The sequence below is a fragment of the Chlorocebus sabaeus genome, chromosome 11 (genome assembly GCF_047675955.1).
Source record: "Chlorocebus sabaeus isolate Y175 chromosome 11, mChlSab1.0.hap1, whole genome shotgun sequence".
Classification (NCBI taxonomy): domain Eukaryota; kingdom Metazoa; phylum Chordata; class Mammalia; order Primates; family Cercopithecidae; genus Chlorocebus; species Chlorocebus sabaeus.
In genome coordinates, this window is record NC_132914.1 from 68,888,625 (window position 1) to 68,902,620 (window position 13,996).

The 13,996-nt window shown below is 37.4% G+C and overlaps 1 protein-coding gene across 3 annotated transcripts in view; it reads right to left on the bottom strand.

The window, feature by feature from the left end:
• The window catches only part of ZFC3H1 (zinc finger C3H1-type containing), a 53,643-nt gene extending 39,843 nt beyond the window's left edge, over nt 1-13,800 (bottom strand). Inside the window, exons 1-3 of one of the 3 annotated variants that reach the window (XM_073020949.1) lie at nt 13,067-13,178; nt 10,741-10,879; nt 7,310-7,726 (exon numbers count right to left, since the gene is read on the bottom strand). Coding sequence is in view for 1 of the 3 variants with exons in the window: in XM_008004033.3 (XP_008002224.3) it covers nt 7,310-7,726; nt 13,203-13,800 (1,015 nt within the window). In the remaining 2 variants the exon portion in view is untranslated. Of the gene's footprint in view, nt 1-7,309; nt 7,727-10,740; nt 10,909-13,066; nt 13,179-13,202 lie in introns of those variants that run through there. The other 2 variants (XM_008004033.3, XM_073020950.1) reach the window with 2 other exon arrangements.
• Nucleotides 13,801-13,996: the final 196 nt, after the last annotated feature.

The window sequence follows — 13,996 nt, forward strand, 5'->3', positions numbered from 1 at the left end:
TGCAGTGTGGTAATTTTGGGGAATGCGTATGTCCCATTGTAGGAAAAATGATCAAGCTTTTAAAAACAACAGAATAGTAATAACTATCAGACAAAAATAAACAGGGAAACATTAAACACTAAATTATTCTCCTACATGAGTTTCATTAGGTCATGAGAAATCTACTGGTCAATTAGGATCTCACTTGTCTATACAAAATGGCAGCACCTCCCTTTAATGTAGCATAGAGGCAAACATCTATTAACATAACAGGTACCTTACGACTACATTGCTACCTTAAAAATAAACACAATAGGCCGGGCACGGTGGCTCACGCCTGTAATCCCAGCACTTTGGGAGGACAAAGGCGGGTGGATGACGAGGTCAGGAGATGGAGACCATCCTGGCTAACACGGTGAAACCCTGTCTCTACTAAAAATACAAAAAACTTAGCCAGGCATGGTGGCGGGCACCTGTAGTCCCAGCTACTCAGGAGGCCAAGGCAGGAGACTGGTGTCCATCCCGGAGGGAGATGGAGCCTGCCGTGAGCCGAGATTGCGCCACTGCACTCCAGCCTGGGCAACAGAGCGAGTCCGTCTCAAAAACAAAACAAAAACAAAAACAAAATAATAAATACAATAAATTCAATAAATACAAATTCCAGACAATAAATATAACTTTATACAAAGATTATAAATGCAGGTTTAAACTGATCAAATGGGTAGCTAGACATTGTTCTACCACTGTCATAGGTCTGTACAATAAAATTATCTCAAGTTTTACTCAAAACCTCCAAAATGAACACTGTTCTTGTCACACAGAATTTAAAATATTACCCACTAAAAGTCTAATGTGAGCTAAAGTCACCAGCACACAGGTAGTAGTTAAAACCACAACGAGAATACCCCTAGAAAATGGGACACTGAGGACATGACAAATTAAGAAATTACATAGGAAAAGTAATTATTTAAAATGAACAAAAGACAGAAAAGGAAAATCAGAAAGTTATTTTTAAAATCCATTACAGAAATTCCAAAATTTCAAAGGAAGAAAAACATCACTGAATATAGCTGAGATATCTACCCCCAACAGAATATTCTCAACAATGCAGCCAGAGTGATGCCTTAAAAATATAAAACAGATTATGTCAGTCCTTTGCTCAAAACCCTGTAAGAGGTCACCATTTCACTAGGAATAAAAAAACAAAGTTCTTACAAGGCTCTGTCTATAAGATCTGCGCCCTCCTGCCATCTCCAACAGCTTCTCTCCCATTATTCATTCCCCTCACTCTCTCTTCTGTATTAGCACCGGACTCCTGGTTCTTCCCCAAACATGTAGGCATCCTTCAGTAATATGGTCATTTCTCTAGTTCAGCAATGCCCAAACTTCAGCATGTAGCAGAATCAACAGAAGGGCTGGTTAAATACAGATTGCTAGGCTCCATTTTCAGAGCTCCCAGTTCAACAGATCTAAGGTAGAAACTGAGAATTTGTGTTCTATCAAGTTCTCAGATAATGCAGTCCCCAGAAACCACACTTTGAAAATCACTGCTCTAGTTACTCCTTTTGTGTAGAAGCCTCTTCCACCAGATATCCATTTGGCTATTTCTTTACTGTCTTCAGTCTTTCTTTAAATCTCACCTTCAAATAGATACCTATGCTGACCACCCTATTAGTGCTGCAACCTGTATCCTCAATATCCCTTTCCGACTTACCCTGCTATACTTTTTCTCTTTCATAACAGTTAATTTACTCATCATGTTTACTGTTTTACCCTCTAAAATGCAAGCCCATGAAAACATAAGTGACTATTTTGCTCACCAATTTATTTCCAAGAGCGTTGAATAAAGTGCTCAACTAATTTTTCAATGAATGGAAGAATGAAATAAAAAACATCCACTAAAATTTGCAATTAGGTCACAGAAAACTACCATGAGTAGTTTCAGTATTGTGATGGGGGTAGAAAAGCAAACTGTATTGGGCTAATAAGGAAATGAGAAGTAAAGCGAAAAGCTGGTACAGACTAGACGTCTCAGAAGTCTTATTGAAAAGAGGAAGAATACTTGACATAATTTAAGACAGAATGTAGGATAAGGTGGAAGAGGATTCCATTTTTGGAAGGAAAAGTCAAATATATTAAGAACACCCTAAGGAGACAATGGTTCAAGATAAAGCAGAATAAATAAAGCAAGGTCCCAGAGAAGGCAGAAGAAGTTAGAGCCAGGGGAACAAGTTAAAACAAAATGGCCATGAACAAGAGAATCATTACCCTCAGGATGAAAGAACTGAAGTGAAAATTGATACGGATTACAAACAAGTTTATGGTCAGGAAGTGAAAAGCTGGAATTGAGTGTGATTACCTCAAATAAGAGGCAAGCTTATATACTGACAATAATAAAGCTTGAGTAAAAGGCCTGAAAAAATTATGAAGGTATAGAAGAGTTATCAAGAGATATGGAAAAAAGGCTCACCAATAACATAAGTTTGACAGTAGACTCTTGGTGAGGATTGGTGGGGAAATATACATGTAGAAACAATTACATAATTTACTGATTCAGATGACATTTTAGCTTCTTTGATTTTCCTCCAATCACTCTTCCATACTGATGCCAGTTATTTTTCTAAAACACACATTTGATCACATCATCTTCTTGCTTAAAAACATTTAACAGCCCACCCAATGTTTAAAGAACAAAATTCAAATTATTTAGCAAAATATTAAACACCCCTCCCAATCCAACACTAACCCGTCCTTTTATAATTTTACGTCCAACCACTCACCAAAACAACACCATTATCTCTCACACTGCATACATATTTGATGAATCTCACTGCCCTTAAAAAGCCCTCTGTGCCTATCTGCTCATTTGGTTCCTTCTGACTTCCCCAGTGGAAAAGATTCATTTTTCCAGAAGTATATCAAACATTTACATCTCTATGAAACCTTTCTAAATCCAGGTGAGGATATTTAATCCTTCCTGTGTTACTCTAGACTTTCACACATAACTCATATTATACTCCATGATAGTTATTTGTGTGTCTTTTCTATCCCTCTGTGTTATACTTTTCAAAACTACTTGTATAGAATCATAGTACTAAATTGAAGAGGGGAAAGAAAGGCATCTCCCTGAGAATGTGCAACCCAAAATAATCATCACTTAGGTTTACAACCAAATTCACACTATACGGGCAGCCAGTGAGGGTTGAACTGATTTCAAGCCTAAAGTCTTTAGCAAATTCTCTCTGGGGAATGCATCTTTGTCCCAGGTCTCAAAAACTTCCCACCACTAAAATTCAAAAGAAAATGATCATCTCACATTAAAACAAAACAAAACAAAACCACTAAATGTTCAAGAAAGAAAGTACCAAAAATGAGTAATAACAAAAACAAACATCAGAAATCAAACCCGCAAAGACCTGACATATTGAAAATTAGCAGGGATAGGAGATAAAACAAAACAGACCTATGGTTAATTTGTTTAAAGAAACAAAGATAAAGCTGAAATTATAAGCAGGGAGAAGAAAAGTGCAAAGAATGATTAAAGTGATTTGAAAACAAACAAAAATGAAATAAAAACTGTAATTGAAATTTAAAACTCAATAAGTGGGCTTAAAGCAAATCAGATACAGCTGAAGAGAGAATCAGTAAAATGAAAGATGTATCAGAGAAAATTTTCCAGAATTTGTCAATTACAAAGTGACAGAAACTTAGAGAAATTAGGAGACATGAAAGATAAAGTACGATGACTTAACATAACATACATCTATACAGAGTTCCAAAAAAGAGAGAGAATGTGATAATATTCTAAGAGATAACGATGATTTTTTCAGAACCAATGCAAGATCCAATCCAGATTCAAGAAACAACAAATTCCAAGCTGGATACAAAAAAAAGAAATCTACAATCAGCACATCACAGTTCAACTACAGAATATCAAAGACAAAAAGGATATTTAAAACAATCAAAGAAAAAAGATTATCTTCAAATTGGAAATCATTAAGACTGATAACTTTTGAAAATCAACAATGGAAATCAGAAAATATTGTTAGTAAGAACATAATTAGGGGCTGGGTGTGGTGGCTCATGCCTGTAATCCCAGCACTTTGGGAGGCCAAGGCAGGTGGATCACTTCAGGCCAGGAGTTTGAGACCAGACTGACCAACATGGCAAAATCCCATCTCCACTAAATACAAAAATTAGCCAGGTGCAATGGCAAGTGCCATAGTCCCAGCTACTCAGGAAAATGAGGCATAAGAATCACTAGAACCCAGGAGGCGGAGGTTGCAGTGAGCCAAGATAGTACCACTGCACTCCAGCCTGGATGACAGGGCAAGACTTTGTCTCAAAAACAAACCAACAAACAAACAAAAAGCATATAATTAAACAACCCAGAATTCTAAACCCAGGGAAAATATCTTTTAAAAAGAGTAAACAGAAATCGTTTTCCACCCAGCAAAAACACATTAAAAGCAAAAATGTCTAAAGGATGTATTTAAGCACTGAGCATGGTGGCTCACACCTGTAATCCCAGCATTTCAGGAGGCCAAGGCAGGAGGATCACTTGCGCCCAGAGTTTGAGACCAGCCTAGACAACATACTGAGACCCCGTCTCTACAGAAATTTTTAAAACATAGCCGGGCATGGCAGTACATGCCTGTGGTCCCAGCAACTCAGGAGGCTGAGGTGGGAGGATCACCCGAGCCCAGGAGGTCAAGGCTGCACTGAGTCATGATCACACCCCTGCACTCCAGCCTGGGCAACACAGTGAGACCTTATCTAAAACACACACACACACACACACACACAAAGAGAATGTATTTATACATATATAATTCCAGACATAATACAAACAGTTAGCCAAGAAAGTGCTAAAAATATAGGCAAAACTAAGCAAACATCATTCTTTGTATTTCGGGGAAAGGGTAAGGTTCTTGATTAACTTTAAACACTGGCAGGAATATAAGACCAGAAATTTAGTATTTAACTTCCAAACTAGCAAATGAAAAAAAAAAAATTGTGTGAAGAAAAATAAGAGACTAAAAAGAGAGAAAAAAAAAAGAATAAAACCAAATGTTAATAATCATAAAAAATGTGAGTAGACTATGTTTAAGCTAAAGGACAAAGATTGTCATACTGAATTATAAATTAAAACCAGCTCTATACTATGTACAAGTAATATCTGAGACATGAGGATATAGAAAGACTGAAAGGGTGGGAAATTATATAAAGAGAAAGATGATGTGGCTATTAATATATAAGACAAAATAGTCTTTTAGGCAAAAACATCAGAGATAAAGTCACCACATAATGACTTAATTACCCAGCTTCAAAGTATTTAAAGTAAAAAGTAAAAATCACAAATCCATCATCATACTGGCAAATTTTAACAAACTTCTCTTAGTAGCTGATCAAGCGTATCAAAAAATAAAAAAGTGAACAATACAAAAAGTTCAAGTAATCTATAAATTTCTTTCAAACATACACAGAACTCTTACAAAAACTGATTACATACTAGACAATAAAGGAAGTCTTTAAGTATTTCAAAAGATTGGTTATCATAGCAATCTTACTTTCTGACAGTATGATCGACTTAGATATCAATAAAAAACACTGCTAGACAACCTACATGTTTCGAAGAAACACTTTCAAGTAGCCTACAAGTCAATGAAAAATAAAAATTAGAAAATATTTAGAACGAATGAAAAAAGTTAAACATCCCAACTTGATTGAGACAGAACTAAAGTCAAATTTGATGGCCTAAAATGATCTTAATAGGAGAGAGGCTGAAAAATCTCTGTACTTATTTCAGGGGAAATTAAAGAAGAGAGCAGAGAAAAAACCTATGTACTTATTTCAGGGGAAATTAAAGTTTAAGAACCTATATACTTATTTCAGAGGAAATTAAAGAAGAGAGTAGGGAAAAAAAGATACAACTTATAAATACTATAGATAAAAAAGTAAAGGATTCTTAAGAATAATTTTTATAACTTTTATAACTTAGAGGAAAGACACATTACAAAAAATATATAGTTTACATAAACTGCCTTAACAGAAATATAAAACACGAAAAGTCAGATTAAAACCTTCTCGGAAAAAAACTCCACCCAGGCCCAGACACTTAGCAGCAAGACCTACCAAGTATCTCAGAATGTTTCCAATCTTAAACTATTGCAGAGAATAAAGATGAAACCAGCCCCAACCAATTTGAGTATCACAACCTTACACTTAAAAACTGGCAAGGAAAAAGAGGGGGGAAAAAATCACAGGCTATGAACATAGCCTGTAAAATTCTAAACAAAACACTAGCAAACCTTCATCTGTAATTGCCGAAACTTGGAAAAACCCAAACATAATTGGGAAATGGATAAACTATAGTATGATGGGATACTCAACAAAAAAGAACTACTGACATATACAAGTATATGAATGAATTTCAAACACATTATGTTCAATGAAAGAAGTTATAATCAAAGGCAATATACTGTATGATTCCATTAATGTGACATTCTGGAAAAGGCAAAACTATAGGGACAGATCAGTGGTTACCAGGTGAACTAAGGGCTGAGGGAGGGGATAACTACAAAGACACCTGGAGAAACTGTTTGAGGTTGATGAAAGAATTCTGTATATTAATGGTGGCTGGTGATGGTTACACACTGTCTGCACTTGTCAAAACCTGAAGAACTACACACACATTTATAATGTTAAAAGGTAAATTTTACTGTATATAAATTATATCTTAAAAATAAAGAGGAAAAGAAAAAAGCCAAATCCATGATTTAAAAATGGTATATCATAAACTGTATTAAACGCAAGCATACAAGGGTGGTTTAATACTAGAAATAAATTATATAATTCATTACACTAACAAATTAGAATAAATTAGATGCTCATCTCAATAATGAAGAAAAAAGATTTTGTAAACTTCAACATCCATTCACACTGAAAATTTCAAACTAGGAATAGGAGTAAAACCCTCCTTTACCCCATAAGGGATACGTACAAAAAAATTAACATCATATTTAATGACAAATGTCAAAACCATTTTCTTTGGTTAGGAAACAAAGGTGTCCACTATTATCACTTATGTATAACAGTCTATTATAGAGGCCAGCATGTCAGGCAAAAAAAAATAAAGAAATAAAGACTAAAAGTAAACAAAATTAGTAATTATTCAATAATATGTCTACACAGAAAGTACAAAATTTACAGATAATTACAATCATTTAAATGAGCGTACAATCATTTAAATGAAGTACACTACCAAACAAGTAGTTACTCCTTTAGAGAAAGAACAGTCATTACTAACTGAAATATTTAATTCCATTACCTTGACTAGAATCAGTAGTGTCGGATTTCAGGGAAAGCGGTTTTGCTCCATCTTTAACTTTTTTCAAACGGTTCTTATCTCCTGGTAAAGTCAATTTTTGCCTGAGTGGTTTTAATTCAAATGCCTGAAAAGTTTTGACTTGTGTTTTCTCCTCAGGAGCTATTTCTTTACTTGAATCCTTTGTAATACTGACATTATCAGTGCTAGTTTGGTCCTCAAAGTTCAATGTTTTAGGATCTTCCTGCACATTCTCTTCTTTGCTACTCAATGCTAGTTTTTCATCCTTATTGATGCATTCTAGTTCCAATTGTATTTGCTTATACTTTAAAAGCAAATCTTCAAAAGTTTCTTCCACACAGTTTTCATTTTTTGATGAATAATTTTGTTTTCTTGATGGAGACCTTCCAAAACTTTTGGCTGAACAGCATATTAAGGAAACCAGTTTCCAAAAATTTTTCACAGTTAAATTTAACAAAAAAAAAAAAAAAAAAAACAGATTATGGATGAATTTTTTCCCTTTTTAATTTTTCAAGAAAAATGAATCGATATTTTTAAATTACTACATTCCATTTAATGTATGTGCAGCTAATACCCACTTTCATTATGTGCCCATACTTGAATTTAATAAGTACCATATAAATAGTCCACTTACAAAATCACTAGTGTCATAATTACCAGTAGTATCCACAGATAGTCCACCTAGTTAGGTTATAGCATCCTTCCTTCTGTAAGTGCCAGGAAAGTCATAATTAGTTGTATGTTAAAGATTATTTTCTGAATGAAGAAGTGAGAAACTGAATGGTTTGTCACAGATGTGGATAATTTACACTTCAGGGGGCCGGGTGCAGTGGCTCACGCCTGTAATCCCAGCACTTTGGGAGGCCGAGGCAGGAGGATCACTTGAGGTCAGGAGTTCAAGACCAGCCTGGCCAACACAGTGAAACCCCATCTCTACTAAAAATATAAAAATTAGCCAGGCATGGTGGTGCAGGCCTGTAGTCCCAGCTACTTGAGAAGTTGAGGCAAGAGAATTGCTTGAACCCAGGAGGCGGAGGCTGCAGTGAGCCAAGATCCCACGGCTGCACTCCAGCCTGGGCAACAGAGGGAGACTCTGTCTCCAAAAAAAGAAAAAACACTTTAAAATAGTACTCAAAATATATCTATTTTTCCCCTACAGAGAAGGGACAATGTAATGAAAATAATCTGAAGCAACTGTTCTTATTTTCTTCTCTAACACAGTGATACACGAAAAGTAACTTCTTCCTTAGAAACAGCTACACAATTTCAAACTACAATTTTTATTCTAAACAATTCACACATGAGAATTGTTATACCTCATTTTTCCAGACCAGATATTAGCAAGAGAAAAGACAGCACCTCCTAGGGTTTTAATATACCATTTATAGATTTTTTTTTTTTTTTGAGACAGTCTTGCTCTGTCAGCCAGGCTAGAGTGCAGTGGCGCTATCCTGGTCACTGCAACCTCCGTCTCGCAGGCTCAAGTAATTCTCCTGCCTCAGCCTCCCAAGTAGCTTGGATTACAGGTGCATGCCACCATGCCCGGCTAATTTTTGTATTTTTAGTAGAGATGGAGTTTCACCATGTTGACCAGGTTGGTCTCGAACTCCTGACCTCAGGTGATCCGCCTGCCTTAGCCTCCCAAAGTGCCAGGATTACAGGCATAATCCACCATACCCAGCCTATAGATCATTTTCAGTTGGCTAGGATGTAACAATTCAGTACCCTAAATATGGTTCTTCTGTTTAAACTCCTCACAGGACAAGCAGCAGAAAAAGCTTTTAAACTCTCCTGATGATCAGTTCTAAAAATGAGAATTACCATCATTTGAGAAACAAAAATAAGCAGTAAGTACATCTGAAAATCTTAACAGTTCTACAGCAAAACTGTTCTAGTAAATCTCTGGTTTTCTGATCTCTTCAAAGTCAAGTTTCTTGGAAGAAAACTAGTTTCTCTGTACCCTTCTTACCAAATGGAATCTGGTTTCTGTCCCATTAATCTAGAGAGACTGCTGTGGCTAAGTTTCCTTATCAATGTTTTCAAACCTTATTTTTTTTTTTACCTGACCCCTATGAGAATCTGACACCATAAACCACTTCTCTCTTGGCTTCCATAACTCCCCGTTTCCCTTTGTTTCCCTATTTGTTTTTTGTCTTTTAAGTCTCCATTGAGTCCTTTCTAACTTGTGAAATAATGGTGCTCTTCAGAGAGCACTACTTAGCCTCTTTTTCTTATTTTGAGCATTCTAATGCACCTCCACCGTTCTACCTACAACAGGAGAGTTTACCCTGGTGAAAAGATATTTCTCTTATCTCCTATAAGCCATCCTTCATACTGTTGCTGCCAGAGTAATCTTTCTAGAATAAAAATATGATTACTCCCCTTGTTTAAATTTCACTAATAAAAAAGTCCAAAATCCTGAGAATAAATATAATCTGACCTGTGCTTTCCTTTCCAAACTTACTTCTTCCCCATTCATCACAATTTTTGCATAGCTTTGTGTCTAAGTTTGTCTGTTCTTCAACTTAACCCCAATTCGAGCGTCACCTCTATGAAGGCAGAGTTTCTCACTCCCCTTTCCCCTCTTATGCACTCTTTGTATGTAAGTTCTGTAACTATCTGCATTTATATCTTACTTTTCACTGGAGTCATTTAAAGGCACAACTACAGTTAAAAAAAAAAAAAAAAAGACTGAAGACCTTGGAAATATCTGCAAAGGGAAATGATTAAATATACTAACAAAAAAGCTAAATAGAAAAATAAGGAAAAGCAATTGAGTTACAACTCTAACTGACTAATCTCCTTTAAGGCTAAAGAAAATCTACCCCTATCTACACAGAATAGCTAAGATCAAACCAACACTTACCAGATTTAATTTTACGCTTGTCAAGATACAATTTCTAACTGAACCTTGGTTTAAACAAAAAGAAGTGCTATTCAACCTTTTCAGCTGCAGCTGAAAATGGAATGACTTTTTACTGATGAGAGATACTGGCCTAATTATGTTAGCTCTCATCAGATTTGAAAGTTTAAAAGAGCAGTCATTCAAGGGAGACAGGCTAAGATGTACTGACAAAGTGTCTATCATTAAGAAAAATTAAGGATGAAAATACGAACTGCAATTGAATCTAGTTTATTCTGTTTCTTTAAAGTTGCAACTAGCATATCTTAGTTATTACAGTGAAAGGAGTTATGACAAAAACAGAAATAAAAAAACCCTATACTCAGGCTACTTTACTTCTAAATTATAAAAATATGCCACAGAGTAACCTGCATTATTTCTTTATACAGTATTTACAAAATAAAAAAGGTATTATTATAATCACACAGTGGAAATATGAATTAAACTGAGTACAATCTTGATATTAAATAAATTTGAATAAAGTGTTGTAACAAATATTTTGTTTGCTCACATTATACAAAAGTAGCTGGGAACTACGTTTTCCTTCTCAAATTCTTAAAAAGAACACCACCTCTAGGATGAATCAGTGATACTTCATGAGGAAAACAATGAGCAGAGGATCAAAACAAGCATCCTTTTAAGTGCGGCATCTGTGAAAAGAAAAACAGTAAGATATCTTATTTATGACAAGTTACTACAGAAATCAAAAGTCACACAGACTGGATATTTTCCGGTACTTTTTTTTTTTTTTTTTTTGCAACATCATATGTCAGTTTACTAATAAAAACATACAAGCTTACCAATTAATAAAGGTCTACGGTAGAGGCCCAAAATAGTATTGAATAAACACGCAGAAAGAGGACAAAAGCAGAAAGCCCACTCACCTCCCCCTTTTCTAACACAGAATAAAACTTTTAAGAAAAACTTTTGAGCTCCCATAGTACTTTTTATACACATACCTCAGTTTCAACTTTTTATACTAAACTACAACTACTTATTTTCATTTGTTTCCCTAATACAAACTACAGGTTTCATCTTTGTACCTTTACAAAACACATATAGACTGGTGGCTCTCGCCTATAAATCCCAGCACTTTGGGAGTCCGAGGAAGGAGGATCTCTTGAAGCTACAAGTTCAAGATCAGCCTGGGCAACATAGCAAGACCTCGTCTCTCCAAATTTTTAAAAATAAATTTAATAAAATTTTTTTTTAATTGAAAAAATTTTAAAATCATACACACACATATGCTCAAATAGCCTTTCTGGCTTTGGATTGAAAACAGACTACAAATCCATGGATTAAGAAACACCGTGGACAGAGGTTTTCTAACCTTCTTGGAAGAACCACGAGCTGCCTTTTAAAAAGTTAAATATCTATATAATTTTCTTTTCTTTTCTTTTTTTGAAACGGAGTCTCACTTTACCGCGCAGGATGGAGTGCAGAGGTGCAATTTCTGCTCACTAAAACTCCGCCTCCCGAGCTCAAGCGATTCTCCTGCCTCAGCCTCCCGGGTAGCTGGATACACAGGCGCCCAATGCCACGCTGGCTAACTTTTTTATTTTTAGTAGAGACAAGGTTTCACCATGTTGGCCAGGCTGGTCTCGAATTCCTGATCTCAAGTGATCCGCCGCCTCGGTCTCCCAAAATGTTGGGATTACAGGCGTGAGCCAGCACGCCCAGCGCCTACATGATTTTCTCTGAAACAATCCTAAAATGTTCCTAACCCAACTTTTTGTTGCAGAAGTAAGGTTTTTCAGGGGACTAGCATCAGAAGCTGCTGTTTCTTACCTAAATGTACATTCCTTGCCCCTTTTACATCATGACATTTGAGAAAGACCTATTCTAGACCTAAGTGTTCTATAAAAGTAATTCTGATTGTCTTCCAAATAACTGTCATTACTTTTAAGTTTCATATATAATGACGAAATTAAAAATCACACTATGGGAATTACAACCAGTAATGAAAGTCTTTAAACTTTTGCAGTGGTCACAGTGTAAGTCAAGATAGTGTTTTACAAACCCATTATAAAACAGGAAATCTTCGGATGACTGATTCCTCTGTATAAATCCTGAGTAAACTCAGTAATGTTTAAAACTGAGAATAAGGTTAGAAGTAGCAAACATCTGGTATGTTACTATTTCCTTTCTCAAAGTATCCGTAATCTCCACCCTTGCATACACATTCCTCCACTCTAACGTATTAAAATAAAAATGCTGATAAGTTTATCTTTCTCTTTCTGGCCCTCATTTAGTCAGCACGAAGAGTTACACAATGAGCAAAAGTGAACACAGATACAAACGTAAAGGAGGTAAAGCGTTCCAAAAAGATCAAAAGAATCAAAAAGCTCTGAAACAGACTTGTCGCGTTCCAAAAAGATCAAATGAATCAAAAAGCTCTGAAACAGACTTGTTAAAGACACCAGAGTGTTTTTAACCTCCCCCCGCCCCCCGCCCCCCGCAATTTAAAAGGCAGCAACCGGATTAAATCAAGATAAAAACAGAATCACAAAAATAGTGCAGGACTGCGCAGACTGAAACTTTTACAATTTTCAATGTCAAACCGCAATATGATAAAGCAACAGTATTCCCCAAACTGGTTATGAATATTTTTTTCTCTAACAATATGTCAACTTCACATAAAATACAAAGTTTCTGTCCCAGCAAAAATACAAATGCTAATGAAACTTGGGCTTCTAAGGTATTATTACAAATCAGACTTAACTGTCTTAGGTTTCATTAGCTTAACCCAGTCCATAGCACGTTAATACATCCAATGAAGCAGTCTTAAGAATAACGCTATAGTGTGACACACGGGTAATTACCAAAGAACAACTTACTTTAAGTATACTGACACAGGAAGAAATCAGCGGTTCTGATGATTCAAAGTTACACTCGTCTCACAGACCTAGTAATGACGCTAAAGGGAACTTTGGTAAGTGACACACCCAGCGCCGACCGCCACGTTAAGGATACAGCTCTTCCGAGGTGGAGAGGGCTCTCGCCAGCTCTGACTGCTGCTGAACCCGGATCCTGCTCCTCCTCCCAGAGGGGGTCTGCACCCCGGCTTGCCTCCTCGCTCACCCACTCCTCGCCCCCGACTCCAGCGACTCCCACCCCGGTAAGGCCTGCCTCGAAAGCGGAAACGGTCCAAGGCGAGGTGGCTCCGCTCCCAGAAAGACGGCCGGGGACTGCTTTCGGACAGTGAACTCGAAGGCATCCGTACAGAGGGCGGATGAGACCGGAATGGTTCTTTGGGTCGGTAGCTGCTGGGTCCCCTGAGGTGGCCCCGCTCAGACGCGTGCCGCGAGCGTGAGAAATTCCTCAGCTGCTGCTGAGAAGAGGACGATGACGAGGAAGAGCCACCGCCTCCGCCGGATCCACCGCCCCGGGCCGAGTGAGGAGGCCTTCGCCGCGGATAGGGTAACAGCCCACCGCCACTGCTGCTGCTGCTGCTCCGGCTCCGTATCTGGCTGTTATTATCGTCGTCACTGATCTCCCCATCTTCAAGCTCCCCTTCTTCCTTCGGCGAGAGGCCACTGGAGGCCGGGGCCGGAGTATCTGCGGTCGCCATCCGGGGAGCAGCGCCTTCCACACCACCTTAGCTCTCCGTCCGGGGATCCGCCCGACAATTGCCTCGTTTCCGCCGGGTCGGTGCGGTCTTACCCTACTCGGACACCTAGCGGCCTCTGTTCCCCAACTTCCCCGCACCCCAGCTCTCTCTCGCCGGACCGTCGCAACCCAGTTCCTTTTCCTAGCGCCCCCTTGCT